The sequence below is a fragment of the Platalea leucorodia genome (assembly GCF_965183815.1).
Source record: "Platalea leucorodia genome assembly, chromosome: 9".
Classification (NCBI taxonomy): Eukaryota; Metazoa; Chordata; class Aves; order Pelecaniformes; family Threskiornithidae; genus Platalea; species Platalea leucorodia.
Genome location: NC_138831.1, coordinates 36,702,812 through 36,719,958, shown reverse-complemented (window position 1 = coordinate 36,719,958; position 17,147 = coordinate 36,702,812). Strand labels below are relative to the sequence as shown.

Below are 17,147 nucleotides of genomic sequence, written 5' to 3'. Positions count from 1 at the left end.
CCCCACTGCCCCAAACCTCCAAGTTGTTGTTGCGTGCTTCTTGTTCCTACCTAGGCTCGTTTCTGTGACACCAGGCTGCAAAGCGTTTCCACAGACTCGATAACCTTTGGAGTAGACGTGGAATTTTAGAGAGAGACAATTTCAGACCAAAACCCTTTAAAGCCAATACAAATCAAATTATTGACATCGACTGAAAAATCTAAGAAAACCTCACCCACAGCAGTCTAAGTAGACCTTTGAATTATAAACAGTTTATACTGCAAGCCTTCGTTGAGGTTAATCTATATACTTTACCTTTTTGAGGCTAAATAAATAATTCACTTCTTTGACAGCACCGTATTTATTTATTCAGAAACAGAAACACCATTCACTGTATAACAGTAATAATTAATACACAAGCAAACGTCACCACCGCCCTTATCGCACACGAAACAGAAGCGGTTTAACTTCGCCAGAAACGTTAAGCCCCTGACGACCCCCCGCGGTTTCCCGCCGCCGCGGGCCGGTGGCGGCCCCGCCCCCCGCGCGCAGCTCGCGGCAGAAGCGCCCCCCTGCGTCCCGCCCGCGGCACAGGCGGGGCTCGGCCCCGCGCCGGCGCCACCTGGCGGCCTCCCCCCGCAGCGCCGCGGCAGCGCGGCCGGGGCAGCCGGGCCGGGCCGGGCCGGCAGCCGGCAAGCGGCTCATGCCTCCCCTTCAAACAGAGTTTCTTCACAGATCTATGCTTTTTAACCAGGTCTGCACAACATCTCTTACCAAATGTCAACCCTGTGTACTCCTTTTCACAACAGATTGGTGCAGTTAGCTCTTACCTACCTGGGAAATTTGTCTGCCTTACCCCTCCTCTGGCACTGGCGTTACGAGTAAAGAAATTAGTGTAACAGGGATGGTTGTTAACAGGCATGGAAGCAGCTGTTAAATTTTCATCTGTAATGCCACGGTAACTGGTCTGCAGCTGGCACACAGAGCTGTACTAGAAACAGTGTTCCTGGTGAAAAAAATAGGTACGTGTTCGTAGTAGTGCCCCGCAAAATCTAAGTGTACATGTTTCAGGGAATACAGAGGTGTAATGTGCAGAAAATACAATTACAAAGGGACACGCAGCAGATGCGGGAGAGCATCGCCCTGGTTGGCCAAGCCAGCACCCTTGTTCAGTTGTTCGTGACCCCCTCCAGAAACCTCCCGGATTGCATCCCCTTGTGCTGCCCTGCCCGCAGACAGCAGGGCGTTTAGTCTCCTCTAAGAGCCAGGGTTTGCAATTTCAGGATTCTTTGAGACGCTTCAAGACCACTCTGCCCACTTCCTCACGACAAACAGGTCCTCACCAGGGCGTTTCCCGTACTGGTGTCTCCTCTGACCCAGACCCAGGAAGCTCTGTACCAGCCTGTCACCCCTTCCACAGATCTCCCCACGTCCAAATGGCTCCAGCCATATGAGCCATGTCTCTTGCTCCTCCCGGTCTTTCCCTGGCTGCCATTAGTGTTCCGGCCCATGAAGTGGGCCCCCTTCGGCCTGTGGCATCCTCCACAAGGGCTGCCTCACTCCCATCACCCTGCCCCAGCACTTAGCCCCATTGACCTCTCTTCTCTTAGTTAACCACAAGCTGTTATCACCATTCCTCAACAAACCCAGTTAAAAGCCCAAAGAAGGGATTCCCTGCACTCTATCACCCACCACTTCTCAGTGTGAACACTTGGTTCAGGCCCATCTGGCTCTGAACCCTTCCCTTAATGCAACTTGTTCCTTTCTTTGTCTATTACAGCACCATGGCAGTTTTGTAAATTCATACCCAAAGGTGGAAAAGCAGCTTTTCTTCTGCTGTCAGAAGTCACAAGCTTCCAGCTTCACCCATCTTGGGAATCTCCATCCACCACCTGCCCAAGTAGGGCCTCCAGCTGCCTCCTCCTACTCCCACTGCGTGGTTTGGTCTTTTGCCTCTACAAGGTCTCTGCAAAAGACCCTTATGATCTCCTGCTGTTCATCCTCCCCGATGCTACAAGTCTGCTCACTTCTCCTGCAGCTCCTTCCTGGGGCAACTCAGTGCCTTGCCCACAGCAGAGCTCCTGCAGGCAAGGCCAGCCCTGCCCCGGCTCCGGGGCAGGCAACAGGTACTCCCTGCGGCCCCAGACGTGGCAGCAGCACCCTTCTCCAGGGGCTTCCACCCATGCGCCAGGGCTGCTTCCCCCAGCTGGCGCTGGGGACCAAGCCCTGCGGCGCATCCCCATCGCTGCTGGGCAGTCTGCGCTGCCTGGAGCAGAGTTTCAGGGCCCCTTTCGCATCCCTGCCGCACTCGCCACCGAAGCCTGTTGGCTGCGTGCCTGCTGACCAGCTGAGAAAGGTGTTCCTACCACAGGAGAGAGGAGCCTGACTCTCCCTCAGCAGCAGTCAGCCGGCATTTCTGTGAGGCCTCCACCTCTGCCTGTCTGCCATGTAGCATTTCTAGGCTGGCCATACAATGAAGGCTCACAGCGACCTAGAGCTTTTATAAAAACATGGTATTTATTTTTCAAAGACTGCATGTCTTGGGAGCAGAACACTCAGAAACAGCACCGCTGCACCTCAACACCTATGAGAAAGTAGCAGCGTATTGTGGTGGAACTGCTCTCCAGGTCTACCTAGGAGTACTAAAATTACTGAATTCTTGCTATTTCAAGACTACCGCTTTGCACTTCAAAGAACTGAGTCACAACTTATTAGAATAAACTTTTATTTACTGTTCTCAGGATCCTTATTTTATACTTTAAAGTATGCAACAAAACCTGCTACATTCAAATCTATACAGATTTACTGATATATCATTCATGTTTTACAAAACTGCATATAGATTTGGGAAATTTGTATAAGTTACCTTTATTTACATGTAATATTCTCAGCCCTAATGACCTAGTCAAAGAATAAAACAAAATGGGATTTTAAATATCCCTTAAGACCCATTACATTTGTTACATAATTTACATATCTTTAGAGAGAGATGTGCTACACTTCCTTCTTGCATATTTATAATGACTGTGACTAAACAGAAATTCGCTGGCCAAAGCTAGGTACTGTCATTTCCTCAGATCATATTGGTAATAAAATGTTAAAATTAGAGCAAGCCGGGTATGTAAACCAATTTTCTTTCAGAACCAACTTTGCTAATCATTTTAACCAGCACTTGCTCAAAAAAAAGTCTTAACATTAATACAAAAAAATACCCACATGTACAAAAGAAATCAAACTAATATTTATATGACAAGTTGATCTACAATAAATTGCACATTGTTGGTTATGACTTTGGTTATACTGTATTAACAAATTTGGTTTCTAGACTAACAGTGGAGAAAAAAAAATATAAAAATGCAGCTATAGAAACTAGCATAACCTGTAAACATATTACAGAACCAAATTCTGCACCTGGTTACATGTGCATAACCTCCATGCAGTTCAGAGAAGTTTGCACATATCAGACTGCTGAATTTGGCCCAGAAAACCCTGTAAACATGTTCTTTATTGTTATGTAGTGCAATACTGCAAGAATGGATAATAAAGGCCTCTAACTACCAGTAACTGAGTGATATCCATACAAATTTCACTTTAAGATTAATTTGTTGCAAAAGGCTAATTGAAAATATTATCCATCATTGACCTATAAATTTATCAAAAAAAGTGATGAACACTCAATAAACCAACAACAGTATACAAATTCAGACAAAATATGGATATAATTTCTCATTAAAATTCAGAATTATGCTGCTTGTCTGTTTTATGTAAAAATCCTGGTTTTGTTACACTGTTTTAACAAAAGCAAGTTAGAAACAGAAATCTAACAAATAAAATGTGTCAGCAAGTCAATGTTTGGCAAACTGGTGGCTGATAATGCAAACAAATTCTTTCCAACATTTTACCTAATATGCTGAATTATAAGGTGCTTTGGACAGATCTGTAGCAAACAGCCTGAAGCAGCACAAATTATGATATTGCATTACATGAAGTTTGTTGGTTTTGTTTTGTTTTTTTTGTTTTGTTTTTTTAAAAACAGTTTAACAATTTCAGTTGTTCCTCTTAAAGCAGCAATTCAAATTTACACCCTCTGCAAAGATTTCTTCACAGTTTTACTTCAGTAGTTTACTGCAGAACAGTCTGTCAAATACTGTAGAAGAGGCAACTGCTTAAAAACATTTTAGTTTTTGACTTACTTGGCACTGGCCCATCCAATGTGTACATTGCAGTTATTAGCAAAATACATAAAACCGTGGAAATGGCAAAATACATTTTCAAAAGCTAGTGAATTTTTAATACTTACTTATTTTACAAGTGATACTATGAAGATTCAATAGCCATGTGACTAAATACAATGGTAGTCCCTGGAAAATTCAAATTTGTTTGTAAACCCTTAGAATGAAATTGCAGCACTGGACCGATATAATTTATGTCTGTGTCTTAATCAACCCCATCAAAACCCTGAGTATTTTCAATCGCTAGAAGAAGTTTATCCCATAAATCTTCAAATGAGTCATACGGAGGCAAATCCAAGCGATTAAAGCTGAAAAACAGATGAAAACTCTTAAGTATTTTATCACTTTTACTAAAGGTCATAATTTACCTAAATTAAATACTCACCAGGTATGAGCTCTTGGCAGTTTTTCAGGGGTACCCCACTGTTCAACTGTAAACAACTGTGGTCCATTTGAACCTGCAGCAAAGAACGCATCAATTTTCACCCCATTATGATGTTCTTTTATAATTAGAGATTAAAATTATGATATATTTTCCTTTTTTGTAATCCAATTCTGGCATTAGTAGAAGCTAGCAATACGAATCGAATACAGTCTATACTCAGTAATGGTCAATAATCCCAATTCACTTGTATTTTAATTATTTCTTGCTATGTCTTAGTTTCAAGAGACTTTTACACCTTAAACTCAGAAGTCTAAGACCTAAATGCATATGCATAGTAGTTGGCATTGAAAATTTTATGCAGAAGACAGTTTTATACTGTATAAGCTTTGCCTGTAAAAATTTAGACATGTTTATCACAATGTGCCAAGTTTATAACCTGGCAGAAAGTATTCAATGTCCACCTTTACCTACGCAACCACAAAGCAGAGTAACTGAGAACTTTTTGAAATACGGTGACCATATGTGTAGTCCAGGGATGTACATATGCACCTGAGGGAACCGTTTTGGCTAGCAAATGCAGCTCCGGCTACACCTGTGCCTTTCAGCAACTGTCTTACAGCATGTCATATCTGAAAGTTTCTTGGACCTCTCAACTCTCGCCAAGAGGATGCAAAGGGCATTTTGTAACCATTTCCTTAAGCTGTTGAAAGCATTTCTGTATGTCTAGAGAAGACTGTGTAGTTTAAAAAAAAAAAAAATCATTATCTTGTCAGAGAAGAGGAGATTATCTCTGATGATGGGTGTCTTCTGAGTATTCTACAAGAAGACCGTCAATACAGTTAGAGAATTGTATTCCAAGGCAGATAGCTACCCAAGAATGAGTAGCCTTCTGCTTTTGAAATGGAAGATGTGAAACATGTTTCAGATTAAAGATGAGCAGCAGTGATGAGAACAGGCTGATCTATGAATACAGCTGAGGTGTAAGTGCTGTGTAGAGTACCTTTAAACCTATGAAATGAATTTGGTTTTATAATGCAGACACCTTCCCTTTTTTTTTATGACTCCTCCAAAATGTTGTGGATTTTTTTGGTTGGTTGTTTTTTTTTTTTTGTTTGGGTTTTCTTACTATGTAAGTTAAAACTGTCAATTCAAAAAGATTTCATTTGTGGTTTTATGGAGACATGAAAAAAAGAAATGCATACACACTCATAATAAAATGAAACAATATTATGATAACATGTAATAATGCCTATTGCAGAAGTGGATTTGGAAGATGTTAGCCAATATACAGAAAAAAAAAAACCAAACCACAACAAAAAACCCAAAACAATTAATCCCAAAGATGATAATAAAACAAGAGGAGGAGAAAACCCTTTTATAACTACTACATATACAAAAAGGTTGGAAATACCAATCAATGCACAGAAATTATACTTAATACAAGTCTAGTGAATGAACTAGACAGATGAGAGCAAACACTGAGCGCTTCATCCTAAACTATTATCAGTGAGACAGATATGTCAGTAGTTGTAGAAACACTTCCAGCTCCTCTTCTTTACTTTCTTCTTTGGGTTACATGTTTCTTCAATGCAGAAGGCTGGTTAGCAAAGGTAACTAGTAAGAATGCCTGGAATAAGGATGAAGCACAGAAGCAACTCTATGACTGACGGTGCGTTCTACCACGTGACAAGAAGATAAAATTCCCTTTTAATCTCTAGGTAAGAATAAGTCTTCGTTTTAGCTATCCAACTAATTAACTAGAGGCTGACAAAGCAGGGTGGGCAGAAGACAAGAAATACGTCTCTTCAGTGTCCTAGTTCTCAAACTTGGGTGGATTTGTCCCGTGACACCAAGCGCTCCCTTTTTATGATCAGAAATGGCTCTCTGGGCCACAAGAGGGAGATCTCCCTCTAGAAAGCCAGCTCTGGGACTGCAGCCCGACGGTGGGAGGGGAACAACCACGGCAGCAGCCCGGCAGCAGCAAAAAGCCACGTACCAACATGAAGCACTGAAGAACCACCTATGGTTCTTCAAATATGAGAAGATACTGAAAATGTGACTGTGATCGTTAGTGGGGTTTAGTGAGGATGGCATGCTGGCCACAGTAAAGCAGAAATAACTGCAACAGAAAGAAACAAAGCACTATACAAGACAACTGCTAATTGAATTTTTCATTAATGAGTGAATAGAACTACAGAAACTGAGACTTGGCCAGAAGACTGCCTAAGGATATCCTAATGCCTGGGCAGAAGGCAGCCAAGAGCTTCAACAGTTTCTTTCCCTATATCATTCCTTAGTTCTGTGTCTGGTAGTGTTTTTAGACAAATAAACAAAATCCAGAGGCAGCAGAATTCTGATCAGGTTCCACTGCGACAAGCATGTGCTGTAATTCCAACAGAACCGAGGTTCAGGTGCAACGGCAGACACATGGCTCAAGTCTGCCGAGGGCACTGTTCTTCCCATTGGAACTCACAACTCATTCACTGATGGAACAGGAAAAATAAACAGAGTATTTACGATGAAAATGAAGAGAGGGAGAAACGGGGACACATGGTGGGTGGTATTTTTTCACAATTCCAGTGTTTTATAAACAAATTACTGTCTTGTTTACAAAGAAGGAAATGTTTATTCAAATACACAAGTTAGGCTATTCAGACATTTGCATAGGATCTCAAGCACTTTTAGCCTTAATAAAGTAGTCTAGCAGAAAACATAATAGCTGATGGCAGCTGAAAACAGACTTCCCATAAGCAAAACACCCCCACCCTTTGTGGGCTGTTCTATCCGCTTGCCCGCAGTCTTTCCACAGTGGGTTTTCTGGCTTTGGTATTAAAGTCTGCTCCCCGCTGCCATCTGCTTGTTTCAGTTTCTGCATTGTAGGCTCACTACTTTTATTTTGGCATTATGTTTAACTCATGTCATCTCAGTGGTCCTCTTTAGGGTATACCCTTACAAACAATTTTATCTGTAAAACTGTGGCTTGTGAACAGATAAAAGCAGTTGGGGAACTTATAAGAATCTGAAGTTAACTGCTGATGCCAGCATGTCTTTGTAATCAGATCTTAGATAACTGAGAATTTTCTTCAAGCTCAATCGCATGTTAAAGAGGGATTTTTGCAGCTCTTTAGAACTTTAAAATCCACACTCATTTGAGAAGTCCTATACATTTAAAAACTTCCAAGAACAGAATTAAAATGAAGTATTTATAGAACATGGGAAACATGTGTGATCTAAGTGACTCTTTTCTAACTTTGCTTCTTATAATTGCCAGTATATACTCATTTTTAAAGCAAAATTTGAAAAATAATGTGCCTATGTTTGAAGTCAAATATCATGGCGATGCTGGCATCATGTTCTCTGTTACTTGTGGACATAATCATAAGTACTCACCATATAGCTCAGCAAACCCATTCATAGGTACGCGTGATGTGCCAGTAACAAATTGAAGTAATCTTATTCTCTTTTCAGAGTCCATCATTAAGACTGCCTATGTAAGAATGATTATAATTACAGATTTATTTTTAAATTAAGGTTTTAAGCTAGCAGATTTATGCAACATAGTTTCTATCTCTAAATCATTATCCTTTATATATATACATATTTTTTAGTGACACACAGTCTACTCTGCCTATTGCTAAAAGCTATGAAATCAACAGTTTCTTAACAGCACTGTAACAAGAGTACAGTTACTGGCTTAGCAGGCTGTTAAAATACTTCCCTTGAAGATTTGGCCCCTACTTTCTTTGAAGTTTCCTGATGTTATGAGCTAGCAGCCAAATTCCTGTAATTTATTGAACAGAAGAGTTTAACACCTCTTCAGTGTAACCATGCCAGAAAAACCTACACAAAAATGTTTTTAACCCCAGTCAAACATGGATTTTTTTGTAAAAGCAAGTATCAATAGTGCATTTACATTCTTACCATGCATCTCATTTTTAGTTTTCTTACTATCTTTCTCAGGAGTTTTAATGGTCAAATATTTACCTACCTATTGATGAATCACAGTATAAACTAGCATAGCTGAAAGGGAGCAGCTTTTAAGTTAAGAAATAGTAGAACTTCACGATACCTTCCAGAACCACTGTATTACTTGATGGTTTATGTTGTAGCCATTTTTGTATTTTGTATGTAGTTTCCAATCAGCCACATCCACATCTCCCAGTCCACACATTAATAACTACACAGATAAAAAAAAGCCAAAGTTTAAATCAGTAACATTAAGCTTCAACATAGTTTGTCTTCTTTTCCATGATACACTTACCTCTAACTCATTTTCATCAAAAATTTTAATCAGATCCTGTGGTATTAGTTCAAAAAAGCCCTAAAAAGATGAGGGAAGTTTATAAAAATCAAGTCAACATTATTTAAGCATTTTTGTTCACTGAGAACAATATTTAGATGCTTTAGTAAACAGAGCCAAAGCAATACATCAAATACAGATGTTTGGACACCAGCAGTCCCCAGTTTGGCTATAGTACTTTTAATTCTGACTTATCTCACATCTCTATTGTGCTACACTGAATGGTGAATATATAAGCCTGAGTATCATATATGTGATATCATTTATACAAATAAGGATAAACCAGCTAGTTTAATTTAATTCTCTTAGTTTGATTTAATTTTCATTTCTGCAGAGTTCATTAAATAGTTTGCACTACAGCTAAGGCTGTCAGCCAGGTTTGAGAAATAAGCAAATTTTTCAATATGAATTAAACAGCTGGGTAAAAATACACCGAAAAGATTTTGAAGTCTGAAATAATTCAAAGCTGACACTACGAACAGTATCACTGCCTTTTTTATACCTCTAGCAACATTATCTGTGGGTCTTCAGGACGTCCAAAAAAGCTTGTCTTAAAATTAGATGCAACAAATTCTTAGAAGAATTTCTTTTGTAATTAAAACTATACCTCTTTAAAGGCTGCCATTTGTTTCTGTACTCTGCTCACAAATCTCCACTGAATTACAAGACTGTAAGAAAAAAAACAAAACACCAAAACATTTAAAATAAAAGCAATTTATATATAAAGCAACAACTTCCTTTTGTTAATACAACTAACACACATCCCTTATTACCAGGGGGGCAATCCAGTGAGATACATTGCATACAGTGACCACTACTTACTGAATGTAGTCTCTCTTGTTCTTGTTGGTGACAACTATTTCTGATCCACCACTTTTCAGTTCATGCTGATGGGTCTAAATGCAATATATAGAATAGGTCTTAAATGAGATACGTATGCAACAGAATTCGTATGGCAACATCAGGTAATTTAGTTAACTCTTGAAAACTGCAGAATTTGAAAACTATGAGAAATCGGACCAGTTTCACAGGTCACCTGAATAAACAGAATTTGGTTGATTGTTTTAAAAAATGTATTATTCAGGGATGCCAGACTGCAATGGAGCAACCTCCATTTTTTCTGACCTGGTACAATAAACCACCTAAGTTTGCACACAAGTTCTCAGTAACGTGGACTTCACTAACTGCATATTCAATGACCCAGCCTTTTTTCCAAATCTCAAGGAAAAACACTTACAGAACAATTTCAGCAATGGTCCCAGTAAATAAGTGAATCAGTATACATATCTGTTACATAATGATTTATACTACTAGAACCTCAGTAGACAAATATCTGATTTTCAGTTCATTACGGATGTACTTTTTCACACTCCTACTTAGGATCACTTTAGTTACACAAGACCACAAAGGCTATTATCCTACTTAGATTTAGTTGGCACCTGTAATTTGGTATTTTTACATGACTTATCTTGGATAGCTTTCTACAAAACAACAGATTTGTTTATTCCATAGCTTTCTAGTACATTTTAGAGAAAAAAAACCTCTATTATTATCTCTCAGTGAAATTTATGATTCCAACCATTTCCAAAAGAGCTCATCCTTTCCAGCCAATCACATAAAACCTACCTCTGCTCCAGATTAAGTAATTAGAATATGGATATCTTAGTCTCAGTTGCATTCACAGCAACAGCTACATTTCACACAAATATTATTTAAGAAAAAAGCACGAGCTATTTTTTAAAGCTCTGCTTATTTCCAAGTCCTTTATCACATCACAGCCAGGCTAACAGAGCACTGCCATGAGCACGTGCCAGCTAAAAGAAGCAGCTGAGTGAACAAACTAACACGACTGTGAATGAAGGGTTTTTCTTAATACCATAGAGACAAAATCAGCTAATTTCACAGGTCAAATGTACATGAACATACTAACCTGACCAAAAAGTTCTTCATCAACTATAAATCTGAGGTCCAGTTCTGTTGGATCATTTTCAAGAATCCATCTCAGAGAATTGTAATATTCACTATCCTGAGAGAGAGAGAATTACAAAATAGTAAATACAAAATAGAGTAGCCACCTTTTAAGCTACAAGAGGCTTCATTGCAGCCCAGTGAACACTGCTACCTAGGACAATCCTGTACTGGATACAGAGACTCTGCAATTGTGCAAAGCGACAAAGACCTTTAAAGACGTTTGAAACCTGAAGACTCAGCAATCTCAGGACTAAAAATCTCTCACACAGCAAAATGGTTATAAGAGGTCACATTCATTATCTGAAGTAATGTATTTTGGACTCTTCTCGGTCTCTCATCCAGTATTTATCGTCCCTTTACTGTTAGGCATTACTACAAAGAGCCTTAGGAAATGAAAATCAAGATAAACCCAATCGCATCCTGGGCTGCATCAAAAGAAGTGTGGCCAGCAGGTTGAGGGAGGTGATTCTCCTCCCCTACTCCACTCTCGTGAGACCCCACCTGGAGTACTGTGTTCAGCTCTGGGGTCCCCAGCATAAGAAGGACATGGACCTGCTCGAGCAGGTCCAGAGGAGGGCCACAAAGATGACTGGGGGCTGGAGCACCTCCACTATGAGGGCAGGCTGAGGGAGTTGGGGTTGTTTAGTCTGGAGAAGGCAAGGCTCTACAGAAACCTTATAGCAGCCTTCCAGTACTTAAAGTGGGCCTAGAGGAAAGATGGGGAGGGACTCTTTATCAGGGAGTGTAGTGACAGGACGAGCGATAATGGTTTTAAACTGAACAAGAGTAGATTTAGCTTGGATATTAGGAAGAAATTCTTTCCTGTGAGGGTGGTGAGACACTGCAACAGGTTGCCCACAGAAGTTGTGGGTGCTCTCTCCCCAGAAGTGTTCAAGGCCAGGCTGGATGAGGCTCTGAGCAACCTAATCTAGTGGAAGGTATCCCTGCCCATGGCAAAGGGGAGTGGAAACATGTGATCTTTAAGGTCCCTTCCAACCTAAACCATTCTATGATTCTATAGTATGGGGCAGGAGGGCAGGAAATCGGGATACTTCTATTAATCTTTTACTCAGGAACAGATAGGAACTATATTCTGTATTCTTATAGGACAGCAAAGCCAGTAATAGATTAGAGATTGAATAAAAATCACTCTGCCCATAACTACTCTAGATAAGAACCATTATCAGGGTAACAAACAAACAAGACAATTATAAGGACCAGGTTTTCCTCTAAAAATGTTACATTGTATCACTCATTAAGATTTTCAGTCTATGAAAGTATATGTTTCTTTTTAATAATCAAAAGACACAAACTAATTTAAAAAACAGATTGAGACAGGGATCCCAAAGATGATTATATTTAAGAACCTTGGTGTCTAAAAATATTTTAAGAAACCATTATAGAAACTTCAGAGTCAAGTTTTCAAGACAGCTTAACTGACTTAAATCAGAGTCTAGGTGTCTCTGATTTTCATTGGAAGTATGAATTCCTATACAGCATACAGACTTATAAAAGAGTAGCCTAAAATTTCTTTGAATCATGCACTTTCAACCTTCACAATGTCATTAAAGATATATTAAAAAAAATTAATCTGATACATGATAAAGCAAATTACATACCACAGACTCCATATCATGAAGCGTTATTGGTTTTTGGAGCATCATCTTGTAAAAAGGACGAATAAAAAAGGCTTTAAAGAAGAACAAATAAATTGAACAATATGTAACTTAAAATTCAAAATATGTACAATGTTAATCTAAATATCATATTACATAAAATAAATACTAACCATCCAAAAGTTTGCCATGGTAAACAGCCATTCCAGCTACACGACCTATGAACTTGAAATAAGAGAGATGATCTTCATTGCAAAGTCCAGAGTTTGGATTGATCTGCAGAGTATAGTTATCCCTGAAGTTGAGGGAGGGAGCAGGGAAGAGAAAGAAAAAACAAATTGTACTGTTGGAACAGTCCCACATTTGAAGATCTGAAAGACATCACTGGTTAAATCAGGTATTACTTTTCAGGAATTTGAAAAAATAATCATATTTGGATTAATAAATCACTAACCTAATATTAAACAATACTCAATAGAAGATTCTATTAGCATAGCAGAAATAACAGTTTTGAAACACCATGAACTACCTTTGTAAGTTAGACATATCCCAAAGGGAAGAGCTTAACTCCTATTAATTTTAAAGTAATCAGAATAACATTCTCCGCATTAGTTGTTAAATACTGCCTCTTCTGTAAGTAGTAGATGGTTGCAAACATACGCTTGTCTATGCAAAGATGACATGGCTTATGTTAGGCTGCTGAAAAAAAAAAAAAATACAGGTACTGTCTCCACATTATTCTTCTGTCAAACAAAGAACTAGGTGCAGAATACTGCAGTTATTAACAACTAAACCCTCCTATACAGCTGGGGCGAGGGGGGTAACTCCATTCTTAAAATAGGTATGAGAAATACAATTGATCTGCTTTCCCTAACTAGTTTTCATGTCTTCCAGACCTGTATTACTTACGTAGCTGAATATTCGAACAATCCATAGTAAGGATTAAACATTTCTTTAGAGAGAAGGAAGAACCATTCCCTGGCCACTCCTCCATAGTCTAAACCTTTTTCACCATCAAATTCAATCCAAAGTCTTGCTTTAAGGAAATCTGCTCTCTTTACAGCTATAATTCTTCTATAAGAATCTTCAAGGATTGTTGTGCGATGAATTTTCATTTCAAATCTATTTGGAATATCACTCTAAAAAAAAAAAAGGTAATATAAAAACATAGAATAATAGAACAAAAGGCAGCATCTTTTAGCCTTACAGAGTACGCAAATTCTGTAAACAGACAACAAATGGCACACAAATCCTTTTCTTCAATAATTTGGAACCATATGATTGACAAGAGGCTCTATTTACATACAATTCAACTAGTATGGAGAGTTTCAGATACTAATTTCTATTTCATACCAAGAAAACAGGGTTAAAATAAGTTCTTACTAGTAACAGCATATGCTCAGCTGTTCTGTATGAAGCAAGGCATGGAATTTTTTTTAACACTGAAAATTCATCATATTATAAGCTTGATTAAAAAAAAAAAAGCTCAGTTTATAAATAAAATTATTTTGGAACAATTTTACCTGACTTATTTCACCTTCTAGTTCAATATTCTAACTATAAGGCTAGGTGTCTTACTTAAGACATACATGACAAACAAGTATTCCTACAATATTAAAATAAAAATCAGTTGAGTTAAAATTTGAAGTCACAGTAACAAATCATGAGGTTTATATTTACTATCATGTAGGAAAATATTTAAATAAAAATATCCAAGGAGCTCATATTTGCTGCTGAGCTTTCAGAGTAAGTCCCTAATAAACCAGGAATAAAACTTTGCTGAAGCATTAAATCACTATATGAGAATAGAGTATTTTCCTGATTTCACTTGTTTTCAGGCAGTTTATTTCAGCAATTACTTCAGACAAAATTGAGAAATTCAGTGAAAGTAGGAACAGGAAATTTCAACTCGTGTTGGTCTATTACTAGATTAGGATGATGCAATGAAACTCGATATATTTCAAATTTCAAAGAACCAGTCACATACTGAGTAGAAATAATGAATTTTTGAATGCAGAAATATTTAATAAATCAATCTGAAGAGCATATGTTCAGACAGGTTTCCTTTTTATTTTCTTATACCCCTTAAATAATCTATCCTAAACGTCCCAAATAAAAATAAAAAATAATAATAAAAAAAAAAAGAATGCTGCATTTAAATGTAATGCCTATTTATATCCAACAACAGCTTGATCCAAACTACAAACAAAAAATAGTTATTTGGGGTTGGGGAGCACATTATTTGTCATTTTCGAAGTTGCAAAATACTGTACAATATTATATCTCTAATTTACATGGTGGCTGAAATATATAGGTCTTTTTCATCATTTCAGAAAGCAGTAAATATCCCTAAATTAAAAAAAAAAAAAAATATCCTGGTTTTAGTTGCAAATCAATTTTTCAGAAAAAAGTTCAAGCAATAATAAAATCTATTACTAAAACCAAACTTAGCTGATTAAAATAGTATCCAATAATTAAATCTCAATATAAATCAATTCGTTACCCTAATTGTCATTTATTTGTATTTGTGAATGCTTAAAAGGCAATAGTAACGTGTGCTTTAAAATCTACATGTGCATTTAATTCTTAAATTACTACGATTATATTGTGTGGCTGAGCTGTCTTATCACTTCATAGATTAACATAATGACATCTGAATGAATGCCAAGCTTGTTTGACTAGGAACACAAAAAATGAGGTGCATATATAATTGTGTGCAATTTACACATCAGCTCAAAATGCATAGGCTTCAGAAAGGCTAGAGACAGAGTTGGTAGATAAAAGGTGAAATATGGGTCTAAACTCAAAGGCTATTATATAAAATTACATAAAATATCTCCCAAGGATACCAAATTTGATTGCAGTTGTGCAAAGACTGATTGTTATCTGGATATCCAGATGCTATTTACAGTCTTTTATTCATGCGTTATAAATATATCTGGCACTGCCACTTCAAACTAGAACTTGCAAATGAGATTCATAAACTTAAGATTTTAAGGCTATAACAATTTATTACAGTCATCTAGCCTGACCAAGTTGACAGTACAGATTTTTTTATCTGAACAGTCTAAAACTGATTCTGAGAACTTCTGTTTCCATATTCTGAGTTCCAAAAACTATTGTATGTTAGATCAGTGATTTCCAAACTTTTCTGTTGTCAGCTTACTTCCAGATTCACAAATGTTTTAACCTTTTAGAATTTCTACTTTTTCGATTAGATTGCTTGCAGTCTCATCGCTGCATAAAGTCACAAACCCTACTGTTAGATTAAATGCTAATTGTTACCAAGTCGTTGCTTCACAAATATATTTGTGATCAGACAGTAAATCTACCTTCCCTAAGCAGGTTACAAAGTTCTATTTCCTTTCACCGTAACCTAAGCTTTCCTTTGTTTAGAGGTACAAAAGTTTCTTAACTTTCTGCTGGATTCCTACTGATTACTAACCTGTTTCTTCAATTTCTTTCTGAAGAACTCATACTTCCGCTTATAGTCCCTGGAGTAAGGCACAGCCTTTGGAAAAAAAAAAAAAGTGCTTGAGATACTCTAACAATTAATGTAATATAAACTAGTCTATATTTGTGAAACAGACAATGCATTTAAGTTCTGAGAAAACAGGAATACATGCTTTACTAAGCATCAGGGAAGACCTTCAATTTATAAACATATGAAGAGTTCAAAACATCTGGAATGAAAAGTACATCTTTGTTCAGATCAGTTCCATAGAATTTATCCTGTACTTTACTATTAGCTGATGTGACTGACTAAGCTCCCTGACTGGCCCGGATCAAAGTGACCAAAATGCCTTTGGTGACTTACATAACACATAGTCCTCCCTTGCTGTATCATGAGAGACCTGGCTACAAACACCTCTATTTTCCATGGACAGAGAAGGTTGTTTACATATGTGGGCTATTAATAAACACAGATATCAGCTGAACACTAAAACCCATCTATAATTATAATGTGTACCGTCTTTGCAATTAGTCCTGGTAATTTTGCACTTCAGATTAAATATCAAGGCTAGATAATTATTTTTCAGTTGCAAATGAATTGCATTCCTTTTAAAGCCATTTGCCTTTTTTTTTTTTTTTTACTTCAAGTTTACTTCATGAATTGAGCTAGTTTTATTTTCAACAGTGTGGACAAAAAATAAAGTTTCTTATCCACTTCAAATCCCCCCCAGTCTATAAGGAAACTTTCTTACTAATATGGGAACTGATTTTTCTTTCTAGCATTTAAAGACCATTTCCACAGAAAGCTTTCTAAACAGTCTTTAAAAAGAAATAAAAATGCCTTGTTCAAATACCCTGGAAGTTTCATCTTCTAGACTGAGTACCTCATAAATGACAAGACTTTGTTTGGATTCTATTGACAATATTCTTGAAAAACATGTAAAGTTACATAAGGAAAGCTTACTGGTCCAGTTATTGCCACATTCTGCAGTCGAGGATCCTCCCATTGTGTTCTCTTTGTATCTGCAAGACATTTCTTAATTAGTTCCATTAATTTAGATAACGCTCAGAAATTAAACGATGAGTGTGGGGAGAATACTACATTGTACATACTGTGGTTTATGAAGAATATTCTTCCATCTGTGTGCGTTCTCTCTTCCCACCCCGGCTGTAAGAAGGAGACACTTTTATTATAGATTCCTGACCACGTA

General features: G+C 37.7%; 1 protein-coding gene across 2 annotated transcripts in view; it reads right to left on the bottom strand.

The window, feature by feature from the left end:
• Positions 1-2,733: 2,733 nt before the first annotated feature.
• The window catches only part of NEDD4 (NEDD4 E3 ubiquitin protein ligase), a gene marked incomplete at its 5' end in the record, with an annotated part of 62,517 nt that continues 48,103 nt past the window's right edge, over positions 2,734-17,147 (bottom strand). For both annotated transcript variants that reach the window (XM_082322626.1, XM_082322625.1), the window contains 14 exons: positions 2,734-4,519; positions 4,597-4,669; positions 7,987-8,083; positions 8,666-8,773; positions 8,858-8,917; positions 9,504-9,564; positions 9,719-9,792; positions 10,827-10,922; positions 12,487-12,557; positions 12,657-12,778; positions 13,393-13,622; positions 15,929-15,994; positions 16,901-16,959; positions 17,050-17,104. In XM_082322626.1, coding sequence (XP_082178752.1) covers positions 4,417-4,519; positions 4,597-4,669; positions 7,987-8,083; positions 8,666-8,773; positions 8,858-8,917; positions 9,504-9,564; positions 9,719-9,792; positions 10,827-10,922; positions 12,487-12,557; positions 12,657-12,778; positions 13,393-13,622; positions 15,929-15,994; positions 16,901-16,959; positions 17,050-17,104 — 1,275 coding nt within the window. In that variant the 3' untranslated portion in view covers positions 2,734-4,416. The remainder of the gene's footprint in view (positions 4,520-4,596; positions 4,670-7,986; positions 8,084-8,665; positions 8,774-8,857; positions 8,918-9,503; positions 9,565-9,718; positions 9,793-10,826; positions 10,923-12,486; positions 12,558-12,656; positions 12,779-13,392; positions 13,623-15,928; positions 15,995-16,900; positions 16,960-17,049; positions 17,105-17,147) is intronic.